This window comes from Corvus hawaiiensis, chromosome 26 (assembly GCF_020740725.1).
Source record: "Corvus hawaiiensis isolate bCorHaw1 chromosome 26, bCorHaw1.pri.cur, whole genome shotgun sequence".
In the NCBI taxonomy this organism is placed as follows: domain Eukaryota; kingdom Metazoa; phylum Chordata; class Aves; order Passeriformes; family Corvidae; genus Corvus; species Corvus hawaiiensis.
Window position 1 is genome coordinate 23404402 of NC_063238.1, and position 13746 is coordinate 23418147.

General features: G+C 40.6%; 1 protein-coding gene across 4 annotated transcripts in view; it reads left to right on the forward strand.

The window, feature by feature from the left end:
* Positions 1 to 13746, forward strand: part of VPS13B (vacuolar protein sorting 13 homolog B) — a 438036-nt gene that overhangs the window by 415955 nt on the left and 8335 nt on the right. For all 4 annotated transcript variants that reach the window (XM_048287162.1, XM_048287160.1, XM_048287161.1 and 1 more), the window contains 4 exons: positions 3028 to 3204; positions 4178 to 4348; positions 10891 to 11067; positions 13533 to 13635. In XM_048287162.1, coding sequence (XP_048143119.1) covers positions 3028 to 3204; positions 4178 to 4348; positions 10891 to 11067; positions 13533 to 13635 — 628 coding nt within the window. The remainder of the gene's footprint in view (positions 1 to 3027; positions 3205 to 4177; positions 4349 to 10890; positions 11068 to 13532; positions 13636 to 13746) is intronic.

Genomic DNA, 13746 nt, shown 5'->3' on the forward strand with positions numbered 1-13746 from the left:
ATGAGGTTTGCTTTGGTGGAACTTCTCTTCAGGAAAATACATATGCATATATACTTAACTCCCACTAAAAGCACTAAAACTAAAATGTATTGTTTGAAAGGTGTCACTATGATTAAAAGGGTGAATTGTATTGATTAATGTTTGCTTTAGCAAAGAAGATGGTTTATGTTGAGGACTTTGTGACACTTGTCAAAAAAGCTGTATCAACAAAGTAAAAAAAGAAGAAAAAAATCAAGCAAAAATTTTTATATGATCTGCAAACCCTGAGGTTTTTTTCTCACCATTAGCACAATCAGTCTCTTATGGAAGAGGACCTCGTGCTTCTGCATTTTAACTACATTAATCTGGAATATGGGTTGTTTGACCTCCTTCTGCTCACCACTGTCTCATGCATAAATCATTGTTAGCATCTGCAGAGACAGCATTCCCATACAGCTATACCTTATACTCAGGGATATACACTCTTTTGCCCTTAGTTGTGTGCAGGACCACTGCTGACCTGTGGAAGGGGGCAGGATTTGCCCCAAAACTTGCTGAAGGGGGTGCATCAGGCTGCCCCATGTATTGCAAGGGAGTGGTCAGAATCCATGAAAGCCGTGAATGGGGTTGGAGAACTCTGTTCAAATATGCTGATTAGCACTGCTTATCTCAAATCAGCCAAACTTGCAATGGAAATCTCCCATTCTTTTCTAATTAAGTTGTCCTCTATATAAAAGTTAATAAAATTCTATTCAAAAATATCACTGGTACCAGATCTGACCCTATAGTTGCCTATAAAGAAAATTCAGTGGCTCTCTGCTAATACAGTCATTTATGTCGTGTCAGTGGATATAATTACTAAGCATAAGTGGGAAATGGTAACCTGACATGATACTATATTTCTGCAAAGTAAAATGCCACACAGAGCTTGTGAATTGATTATTCCTGGTTCCTCATTCTCCTATTCCTGACTTACTCCCACATCTTCTTCCTTGGGTTGGGTGGTCCAAGCTGGCAGTGAGGAGTCATTGGGTTTGCTCTCAGCATTGGCCAAGGAGGGTCACCCATGCTGCAGGTTGCACATTATTCCCATGCGCTCTCCAAGGGTGAGCACAATCCATCCAGAGCTTCCCAAACCTGACAGGTAGGGACAGATTACAACAAACCATCCCTGGCCTACCGGGAAACCCATCAGCTTTGTGTTTAACTGTTTTCATTCCTGGATTTTATCTCTTTTGCATTCCTGAACATGCTGGCTGGCCCAGCGGGTGAGTGGAGTTGGAGTCCCCCATGTCCCAGCCTGGTGGTACCTGCTGGGGATGTTGCAGGGCACCAAGGCACTAAACTGCAGTGTCCTGTAGCCACTTTCCATCACACCACCATGTAGTACAAGGAATGTCAAGAATATTTGGGGAAAAAAAAGGCTCTAAGGAATTAATGCAATAATACTGATCAGAAAAATCAGAAAAAACATCTCTCCCATCTCCCAAAAACATCTCAACACCTCCCCACCCCTCCAGCTTTTCAGCACTTCACACAGTGGCAAAGATAATTTATTTAAAGTCCTACAGCGAGGGACTTGCCGGCCCAGCCTGGAGCTCTGGCTTCCTCTGGCCCCATCAGGAAAGGACTGGCAGGGGGTGCTCCTTTCCAGGACAGCAGGGCCACAGTGTGTGTTACTGCTCTGTTCATTGTGTTGCCAGTAGCACTTGGGTTTTGTTTTCCTAGTCCATCACACCCTCGCTCTTAGGTCCACTCTGGTTCCCGCTTTTTATATTACAAGTACTGGAGTTCTCAACCTGCCAGAACTGAAATGTGGGACAGATTCAACAAGAAAATAGATTTTCCAGGAGCTTAGAATGATAGTATGAGATTAATTCATTTCATATGAGTAACATTTTCTCTTCTGTTCAGTTTCATGATTCAGCCATCTACAGGAATGACTGGGAGGGGTTAAAAGAAAACAAGAAAAGCATCTGGATAGCAGGAGTTTTCAATGATGAGATGGGAATGAGGAGGGCAGAGCGCAGATCAAGGGCCCTCATGGGAGAGCAGGAGACCAGTCTGTCCATCCTTCAGTCTCCTGGCCCTGTCACACCTTGTGCCACTCTGACAGTGCCAGCTGAAATTCATGGTACCAGGGCTCAAAGACCAAACAGTTCCTGTTTCACATTTATTGCCATTTCTGAATTGCTCTCTTTGGGCTGTCAAAAAAAGAGTTATGCAGCACTGTTTCCCTAATAAATCTGCTGCCTACCAGCCTGAGAAAGACAAGACCTGCAAATAGCTTTCCAGCAACAGATTGCTGCGTGCTCAGCCATCCAGCAAGCTGCTGGCAACCCTGCATTTATATAGGAAACCAGATCTGCAGATACTTCTCCTGGGATATGCGTAAGGAATACTCCCCTATGAGTAACCTAATCAGCATGTAGATGTCATTGCTGTTTACACAACTGTACTGAGCAGAAGACATTTGTCTGGCTTTCACTGCACTCTGAAAGAAAATGATCAGCTTAGAAGGGTTGGGGTGGATTTAAAATAACTTCTTAAGCACTTGTCAAAAATCTGCATCCCTTTTCCTAACACTCCATCAAGCAATTGACCTGCACACTCCTGTAAAGCAGTACGTTGTATCAGTGTAAACTCCCTGTCACAATTCTATCACATAAGGATGTGAAATCACAACGCTACCTTACAGTGTCTAAAACCAACCCAACCATCAGAGCTTGCAGTCCCATTCCTCTGTAGCTGTGAGGCTCTCGCATCCGCCTCCCTCACACACTTTTAGCAGAAATACGGGAAGCTCCTGGAAGGAAGTAATTCTAAAGCTATTTGTGAGTTTGCCAAAAGGATTTCTTTGATTTACGAAGTATGAAAGATTGCCATTTCTGAATTCATAGTGGATGAGTTATTTCCTGTGTTTTGCTCTAAGGAAGATCATAATGCAATGAATTCTAGTGTGAAAAAGATAATTAAGGAATAACCTTTTCACAACTGCTGCTTCTGCAGTTTTTGCAGCTGTAACATGTGTCTTGTTTCTCCACACAGGCTGGGTTGTTGGATCGTTGGAAATTCTTGGAAGCCCAGCTAGTCTGGTGAGAAGCATAGGGAATGGCATAGCTGATTTCTTTAGGCTCCCCTATGAAGGGCTGACCAGAGGCCCAGGAGCATTTGTCAGTGGAGTTTCCAGAGGAACAACATCATTTGTAAAACACATTTCCAAAGGTAGAGCTTTCACTTTATTACTCCAACTACTGCTTTGTTGTCATGCATTGTTAAAGTTTTAAGCAATAAAGTCTGTCCATCCTTCAGTCTCCCGGCCCTGCCATATCTTGTGCTGCTCTGACAGTGCCAGTTGAAATTCCTGGTACCAGGGCTCAAAGACCAAACAGTTCCTATTTAACTAAGCTAAGAGGGTAACAAGCTCACATGTAATGTCTCATGTATTAAACAGATCACCACTTTACTGCAGTGCATGAGAATGTTTCAGAAACTTCAGAATTTTAAACCTCACAGTGGGAAATAGATATTCACTCAGCAAGTGTTTCATGTGATAACTGCAGAAGTATTAAAGGTGTTCTGCACTTCTGCAAGCCATCAGAAATTCTACACTCAGTCGCCTCATCATATTTATTATTTAAAGAAAAAAAGTAGATACAGTTGTCATAACTGCGGGAGTACGTGGATAGGATTTGACAGTGGGGCTGGCCTGCCATGGGAACAGGAGGAGCTTGTTCTTTGCAAAGCTGTACAAACAGTGCCATCGCGTGGCTCCAGCCGCCGTAGAGACACAGTGGCTGCCCCGGCGCTGGCTGCTGCTCCAAGCCTCTGCTCCGGCCTCCCGCAGGACACGGCCTCACGACTCCTTCTGTAAATATTTGTTTACCTTTCCATCACCCCCCTCTCCATTTAGATTAGCCTCACACAAGTCAGGGAACTGGAGAAAGATGTTCAGATGAGTTTCTGTTCCCACCGGCCAGGCAAACCTGGAGCAGGCTAATGTAAAAGGCGTGACGTGGACCGTAGCAGCAGCGTGGTGATGCTTAACAAATAGTAAAGCATGTTACACATGGGTGACTGTTCACTTGACTTGCTGTTCTGCTCATAAGCTCAGTGTTGCAGTGAGGCATACAATGTCTCCGTGGTTTAAATTAAAGCATTTTGATCCAGACCCAAATGTGTATCTCCATGCGTTTAGGTACACTGACATCAATTACCAATTTGGCAACAAGTCTTGCTCGGAATATGGATAGGCTGTCACTGGATGAGGAGCATTACAACAGACAAGAAGAATGGAGAAGGCAGCTTCCAGAGAGCCTGGGAGAAGGACTGAGACAGGGGCTCTCTCGTTTAGGCATTAGCCTTCTAGGTAATGTACTATTAAATATCAAGTTAAGTGATAATACTGCTTCCTAATCTGCTCACTAGCCTTTTCTAACTGTGAGTTATAATTCAAAATTTGGGGGGGGGGGGGGGTTGGTGTCTTCTTGTGAAAAAGCCTCACAGTATGTATATTAGATACTGTTTATCAAGATTTAGTGAGTTTTGTATATGATTTTTGCTGATAAAATAATTGCAGATATAGAATGAGTTTGCATTTTCTTTGTGAAATAATATTTTCGCTGGTACATGATGTAGATCTGAAGGGAAAAAAAGAATAATTCTGCATCGGGCAGCGTGACTTGTAACTAATTCAACAAGAAGACGTCATCATGCTGATGTTTACTTTCCAATGAATTATAGGAATGCCTTCTGAACTGCTTGTTTTTGCAGCACTGTAGATATCAGGGATTCTTGGGTTTGTTTGAAAACCACTTCAACTTAGTGCAGATGTTAAGTAAGCTTTGATGAGGAATTCTGCTTTTACAAAGAGACCCAGATCATCCTGATTCAGTGTAATTTTATTCATCAAGCAGCCAAGTGGTTTGGTTAGAAGTGAAGATTAGTCTATCCATTTCAAAATAGTACCTAAAAATTTGAAAACTAACCCGCAGTGGAAAAAGTCTCTATGAGAAGTTTTGCAGTAAGGGCTGGATTTTCTAGGTTACTTCGACTTGTCACACAGCAAAGGAATGCAGAACTGTATTGTTTGGCAGAGCTCCTCAGTATGTATTAAACAGTATGAATCTCTTAGAGATCAAAGTGACCAAAAGCAGTCCAGTGCAAAAGGTTAGAAGAGTTGAAGCTTGAAAGGATTTGTCCTGTTTCCTAATCTTCAGTAGTGTACACAACTCCTAAATTTGCAACCGCAACCCTGAAAGCCCCAAAGAGGAAGTGGTAAAAATGTTACAAGTTTGGGTTAAGTTGCTGGGAATTATTTTAAGCAATAACATTAGATGATGTGAAGCATTGTCATTTGATAATGCCTGTAAACCGGCAAGCGAGTGTCCTGGGAGAAATGTGCATAAAGGAGAAATTCCATATATTAGTAGCCACTGTCCCAATAGTAAGCTGTTACTGGTGTTGCAAATCAAAGGCAGTTTGGAGGAGGTTTTATTTTTCCCTCTTGTTTTATTGGGCTAAGGGCAGTCAGGTTGAGTTGCTGGATGAAAGATTATACTTTTAGAAGCACTGTCAGCCTGGAGTGTATGTGCTGGTGAAATGGTTTGGTGATCTTGGCTCAGTTATTAATAAAGCATCGAGGTAACATGGTGTCTGTATCCCCTTCACTGACACACTAGAGCCCTTCAGAGCTAAAAACATCAGCTGTACAGCCTGAAGTAAAGAGCAAAACTTTGTAGCTTTGGCTGTAACAAGGCAAAATTCCTGCTGTTCCGGAAAGCTGGGAACTCGTCACATACATGCACAAATACGCCATTCCTGCACTTCCCTGCGCACACGGATTCCGTGGTTCGCGGGAGTACACCCGAGCTAAAAGGAAAGCAAAAAAATAGAGCTAGAATTTCAGTGTCCCTGATTTCCTAAGAAATCAGACTTCATGTTAGAAACTTCGAGCTTCAAATTAGCATTTTAACAGTGCTCCTCCAGAAGCTAGGGTCTTGTTCTTACTCCCACTGTTATTATTTAGAGATTGCTCACTGCTAAATACCTCTTTTCTTAGCAGTGGAGGCAGTGAAGCACCCAGATAAATAGCTACAGTTACTGTATAGCTGGACATGACAAATATGGAACTCTCACTAAGGAAGAGATAAGAAATATTCCACTTACTTTGTATCAGTTTTTTATTTACAGCTGATTTTTAAAAAGCATGTTTCCTCTGTATAGGCAGCAGCATTCATATAAACTGTGTCAAGACCTAAATTATGAATAGACCTATGTTTCAGTTTTTACAAACATGTCAGAAAGGTGCTTCTGTCCTGACCATTTAGTCTAAAAACTATTGTGGCTTCCCCCAAAAAAATCAGTCGTAGTTGAAGGGACGGTATCACTGTGCTTTTTTTCACCAGCGTGTTCAGAATAAACATGAACATGCTTACTCTAAAAGCACTTCAGGTTCTTCATCCATAATGAAGCAAAGAGAAGCTGCAGTTATTTTCCCTCGCAAGGATAAAAAGTTTTCTGAGCACAGAAATGCAGAAAGCACAACTATTTGAAGCCGTAATTTATATTACTTTCTAATTGTAAAATTGGAAAAGTGTGCAGGAGATTTCTATGATAGTCACAGTACTCTCATGTTCATAGAAGCCATCTGACCCATGCAGGAAGCTAAGACAATTGCAAATGCAGATTTTGTGCCCAGGTGAAGTCATGTAAGAGCCCTCAGTTCACCAATACGTTGTGGTATCTACCCAGAAAGTAGAGTTGCCTTTCTGATTTTTCTGAAAATCTGGCTCACAGTGGCCCTGTTTCAGCAGAGCACTTAAGCATGTGCTTAAGAGCTTTGCTGAATCAGGGCCAAAATCATGTACTCTCATCTCCTCCTCAGTGCAAGTTGTTCCCTGTGGTACATTCTTAAGTGCTTTGTCCTGTCTCATTTTAAATGACTCAAGCAGTGTCAGGGTGTTGTTTGATTTGATTGTTATCTTTGGCCAGCTGTTGCCTTCTTTTCTAGTTTGGGGGAGATTTCTGGGTCATTTTAGTAACACTTGTGTGTGAAAAGAAGCAACAGCTTATGATAGGTGTGTTTTTTTCTATGTTTAGACAAAAATGCAGTGAAATTGTTTGTAAAATATTTAGATGATTGACTCCCCACTGAGGAACTATCTTTTGCATTTTGCATGACAGGGTCAAAGTTAAAATAATAACTTACAAGCATGTAAAAGAGACTATTGAAACTATAGGCTGTATTTTCAACCACTGGTCCTAGTCAAAAATATTATATTAAAGTGGCTGCCTTTAGGAAGTTGAGCATATCTGAATAACCAAAAAGCTGACAACTATTCAGAAAGCTATTATTTACAGTGGCAGAAGTGCTCAACATTTCAGTTACTCCTTCCTGCTTTTGAGGAAGTGGATTGAGTCATATTGACTGACAGTGTAACTGTCCTGGTAGAGAAAGCAAAGCCTGGGTTTCAGAAGCTCAGATTTTTGTTATTATGGGTGGTGGTGGCTGTTCTTGCTGTGCACTATCACTGAATCAGGGCCACTCTTTGTTTGCCTATCTACAAAACAAGATACCACAAGCCAGTGCTAATCCTGAAATTGTGTGCTATTGCACACACTAATTGTGCAAATACATTAATGCATGGCAACAGGTGCTCTTTTCTTTGAGCTGTATTTTTGTGATGTTTGCTGTGATGAGACTATGATTCAGCCATTTTTGGTGTGAAACACTTGTGGCAGTCCTGAAGGACAACAGAGAAAAGGAAGCAAAATGGCCTCAGCTTGGCCAGCTTCCAGTCTCATGGCAAAGCATGGCCAGTTTCTCTTAGTGGGGGATGTTTTCCAATTATGTCTTTCTCTGAAAGAGTTTGTCACAAGCAGTCTGAGCTTTGCCAAGGTCTGTAAGCTGTGCTGCATTCACCAAACTTTGTCAGTCTGCACACAAACCAGTTGCTGCCCATAATCAAATTCTTCTTGAAGTAATCCAGTGATATATTCTGAACTATCTGAATTTTGTAGCTATCAAAGTAACTTTTTTATTGTTACTGAGCAACATGTATTAACCAGAGTGCACCCCATCTGATGTTTAGCAGATGTTATGTTGTTGCTGGAACCTCTTTGGTCCAGTAATGGAAGAATATGTTTTTGTTTTGTCGCTTTGGTGTTTAATTTTATTGAGGTTTTCTTTATACATGCATAATCTGTGTGTACATATGTGGACATGCATATAAAATCAAATGCCTAGGGTAAGGAAAAAAAAGAAAAATGGAGAATGTTTTCATTTAATAAAAAAATACTGGTCAAGGGACATTACAGGGAAAGGACAGGGACAGCAGTAGGACACCATGTGAGAGAATGAGAATGGGAAGGGAGGAACCACTACATGTGTTTCCATGCTCTGCTTTCCTGATACCCTACTGAAATCTGACAGGGAGAGACTTTTTGTGGTAAGTCCATCTCTCACGGTGCTCCTGCCAAGAACTATTAGAATGTAAGAAGCCGTACAGGCGCAGGGAAGATGTGCTTTGCACAGTTTCTGGTGTGAGGAGTGCCCTGAACCTCACGTGTGTGTCACCACTCTCTCACTGTTGCTGGGTTTTGAGGTTGCTCAGGCCTATGTTTCTTTCCTTTGCCCACACATGATGCACACAGGAAAGGAGCTGCACAGATCTGGATTCCCCACGCAAGGGTGGTAGGACCAGCCACTCCTCAATGAAAGGAGTAAGGTTATAGTTTATTTTGTGATTTGTGGGCATGGCCACGGCACATAAATGAGTTACGGCAGTGAGTTGCAATTCAAGATAAGGAATTACTCAGGAAGAGATCATTGGTTGTATTTTTGCAGGTAGAACAACGAGACTTGCAAAAAGGATTTGAGGTTCAGAGCATGCATAAAATGCCAGAGTAACAGAAACTGTGGTATTACTAAAAACTGGCTAATTAAGCTATATATTATGGGGGGCACTGTATATATGATCTTATATAACACAGTCCCAGCAGTTTCCATTCCATTTCCTTGTCTTCTGAGCCTAATTCCAGCTGAGCAGTGCCTGGAGCATGCCACAGGTCCTTTGGAGTAGGCTCTTATTATTACCTTATAACTTTGCTCAAGTGTATTGCAGTAAATAATTTACTAGTGCTAGGACTTAGGTGGATTACATTTTATAAGGCAATAACTTCTGTTCTGAAAGTGCAGTTGTTGTGGATGACCTCAACAGATAGGGTGAAGGAGGTCACAGGGTAGTATAATATTGTAAGTTAGCAGAACACCAAGTATTGTTTTATGCCTTCAAATGCATCACAATTTCACTAAAGACTGGACAAACAATCCCAATTGTGTCATGTGGTGTTGGGATATTATTTTAGTCAAGCAGCAGGAACAGCTGGTAAGTACTAATGAATTGAAAATTGTATCATTTCAATGGCATGGCATTAAGGAAAAACCTTCATGGCCTTTATGGTACAAAAGGTGTATGTTCAGCTGCACTCAGCTTCAGTGAGTGACCTCAATTAAAACCAGGCATCACTTTAAAGATAGACCAGCATTTTCTGTGGAAATACTATGCATTTATCAAACAGCTAGTCATACAGAAGTTGGAAGAAGTCTCTAAGAGGAGAGGAAGGCATTTATGGGGGATGCAAGTTTCTTGAATTGCTGATAGATAGTATCCCCGGGACAGGGATCTGGGGAAATGTGTGCTACTTCTCATCCTAGTCTTTTCTTTGGACAGAAAACTGCACAAGTACAGTATTAGTTCTTGTTCAAAGTCAGCAATTTTTTCATTTATCCAATGACAGTAACTAAAAACATCTGAAAACCAGTTAGCAGCTCACTGCCTAGTGCATGTCACGCTGGTAAACACAAGGGGCCAAATACCTCGGTTGTGATTGTCCAGTTCTGTGGAATTATGCCTGGATTCCCTTCCACACACAAAGCAGAACCTTCAAAGATGTGTAGGTTGCAGTGAAAATGCCTGGTAACCAGGATGACACTCAGTCCTACTCCTTAAATAATTGTTTAATCTTGATATTTGCAGCTGCAGGTGCAAACTGAGAGCTGGCAAAGGAGACTGCAAACTTGCTTTTTACTGAGCAAAGCACCTCGGATCGAGCAGACCGGTGTCGCTTTGTCCAATCCTCATACTCTTAGTGATTTCCAAATAGCTTATCTATCAAAATTACAACAACTAGAGACATGTCTGTGGTTAAGTGGCTAGTGTAAACTCAAGATCAAAGAAATGTCCCACCTCACATACCTGTTTACTTTAGGAAGATTTAAGTTGAAGTTCTCTGTTGATACTAAAAGCTGGGAAGGTCACTATGTCACTTGTAAAAGTTTGACCCATGCACATTAAAGTAAAATATGATGGTTTTCACAAAAAAAGTAACAAAATGTCTCAAAGTCTAATTCTGGTAATCTTAGTAATATATCAAAAGTTGCATTAGCTTATGAACATTTCTGGCAGTGGAAGAGGATATAAAAATGATCTATTGAATACAAGCAGTTTTTATTCTCCTGAAGTCAATCTCACACTTACGTGAAAATCTCATTTCCACAGCAGCTCAAGTCATCTAAAACTGGAGGATTTTATTCCTAGACCAGCATTCTCAGAATTGTGACACAGAATGAGCCAAATTAAATTAACTCAGCAAAAGCATTTAGCATAAGTAGTTGAAAGAGGGAAACATACTGTAAGGTTAGGTGATCTAAATGTTTAGAAAAAAAAAGGTTAAGATCTAACTAAACTGAAGCTAAGGCAGCGTTTAGCTAACTGGTCACATGCTAAATAGCTGTATAAGAATGGGGTACGGTCTCTAATCCAAACAATATTCCGGTCCAGTAGTAAGATTTCGTCTTATTCTGGAATATTAATCTTCGCTACTTACTGGGGACTCTTGTTTTTTCAGGTGCAATTGCTGGGATTGTGGATCAGCCAATGCAGAATTTTCAGCGAGTATCTGAGGCCCAAGCTTCAGCTGGGCATAAAGCCAGAGGGGTCATCTCGGGTGTGGGGAAGGGGATCATGGGCGTCTTCACAAAGCCCATTGGAGGGGCAGCTGAGCTCGTCTCCCAGACAGGTTATGGTGAGTTTTGTATATCCAACATCTCCATTTCAATTTTAAAATGCACTTCATTTACAACCTGCTGTGTTCTTACTTATCCAGCTCAGTATTGTGTGACTTAGAGAAAGGTTCAGAAATGCCACCACTAAATACTTACAAATGCTGTGCTGCTTTTCTGAAACGCCATCGTGTTGTGCTTCTCGCTTGTGTTACTGATCAGCGATGTACAGCCACAGAAACACAGAATGCAGAAAGCATGAAGTAATTCTTGGAATACAGTAGAATTAGTTACAGAAACATATGTGCTTGCAAAATAGTTTTTGACATAAAAGGATTAGAGCAACACTATGTCCAATTAGAGTGTTATTTTGAGATTGCTTTGTTATGGCAGGGAAAGAGCTGTGCTATCTCTACGCAAAGAGTGAGTTGCATTGCTGGGAGAAAGAAGTGAGTCATGTAGTAAGAGCATCCCCTTTAAACTGGAGCTTCATGAGAAGACAGCCCTGTGTTCAGATACAAGGGTAACCTTTTAGCAACCAGAGGTGGGGTTTCCAACTAGACTTAGCACTTAATGGCAGTGGTGGTAAATCCTTTCAAATTGATGGGAATAATTCTGGACGAACAAAAAGTGTAAAAGATAAAAATAAAATACCAAAATACACTAATTTCTTTGCTTCCAGTATCAATTAATCAAAGCTTCCAGTTTGAATATTTAAGAAGAAATGCTGGTTGGAGGGAGTCAGGGAAGAGAAGCTGGAAGATCTATTGATAGAAGGACAATGTGTCAATAATTTCACCTCACTAATTATACCAGACAAACCTTGAATATTTAAGACTTTAATCGCTAGTAATATTTATGCTTGTGATGTGTTGATTAGAATATGAGTAGTTCTCATAGGGCTTAAGTTTAGGATGCTGCCCACAAGATTCACAGCTCATTCCGTCTAGTTAGAGAATAATGAAACAATTATTAGAATTCTTTCAAATTAACTTCATCTTGTTTGTATGAGCATAAATAATAACTGTTGTCCTGAGTTATACATCCCATAGCTGTAAAACCTCTATCAGCAAAATTAGAAGGCTTTTTCCGTTGTTGGCTGTCTCCGCGTTGGCTTTGCTGCCCATTTGGGCATTATTTTTTCTAGATTTAATTTTGCTGCCATCTTTATTAAGAAACTCATAGTAGTAGAGGGACACTTTTCATTGCAGATATGGTATATAAGACAGCATGTTTTCCATGACCATGTGACAAAAAGAGTTAGCCAGGAAAAAACATAAAAACGGTATCAATAATAGCTGGCAGTGTGTGAGAGGAAAATACACAAGAGTTCAAGTAACTCTTACCCACAACTGAATTGGAAGTGGTACTGTGCCTCTTGGGGGGGACCAAGGGGTGGGGGACCACACAGAAATAAACACATGTTCTCTCTGTCTCCATCTGTAAATAACATTTTCACTCACATAATGCTGAGAACCTCGGTAAGCCAACTGTTACAACTGGGATGATGCTTTTAAGTATTACCATCAACATGTGTGCTAAAAATTAAAGGGTTTGTTTTCATTGCTGATGTTTCATTTAAATTATTATCCATTGTGTAAGAGGGAATCTAAGTTATTTACACCCTTATGCAAAAATGCCTTTGGAATGCTTAGACAAAAGAAAGTCTCTTCGTTTATTTGTAAAGAAGTATATTTGTTAAAGAGTAACTTTGCACCAAACTATATAACACTAGTGCTTGCTGCACAACCTACTTTGTGTCTGTCATGTAAAAATTTTTAAAACTACTTAATTTGTGAATTTTTTTGCAACCCACTCATTCTTTCTGGTGACCATACCTCATCATTGAAAGTTTACAGGCCATCTGAAATCATACATACTGTATCATCTTCAGCTTTGGAGAGTCTCTTTAGAAACCTGCTTAACTGCTGCTTGTAGTCTCCATTCTGTGCTGGCACTAAGAAGAGTTCACAATAAACCATATGCCCCAGGAGATCTCATAAATGTATATGGATCTGTGTTTAACAGCTGGATTAAGTAACTGAATATTTAAATACAGTATGTAGGCAAACTTGCCTTCTAATTTGTACCAATCATGACACGTATATGAAAGTATTTTAATATTAAGCAAGAAAGTTAACAATGATCTTGATTTTTTCTACATAAATCCTAAGTGATGTGTCCAATCCTGCTCTGAAGTGATGGCTCTCAGGAGTGTTATGTTTCTCTTGATTGCAGGAGTGTAGCTGATTCATAGAACACGCAGTGGGGGTTTTTTTGTTTCTTGCTAACTCAAGATCACAGGGGTTAAGTGCACAACTCTTGCATTGTAATATTTAATGAATTATCTTGACTACAGCTTCCAGAGACGTGACATCATTTTGGATCTGCACTATTTTATGAACTGCTTTAAACAGATGACATCACTGCAACACGTAACTGCTTTGTAGACAGCAACTACTAAAAAACCTGAATTCTCTTACCACAGGTATTTTGCATGGAGCTGGACTTTCTCAGCTTCCCAAGCAGCGCTCTCATCCAAATGATCAACATGTTGAGCAGGCTCCAAACAGCCACGTCAAATACGTCTGGTAACATTATTTAGACAATTGCTCATTTTTACATCCACATTGTTTATTAATAGGTTCTGGCCTCTGGTCAAGTTAACAGGCTGCTTCCCTAGGAAAGGCTGAGTTATGGCA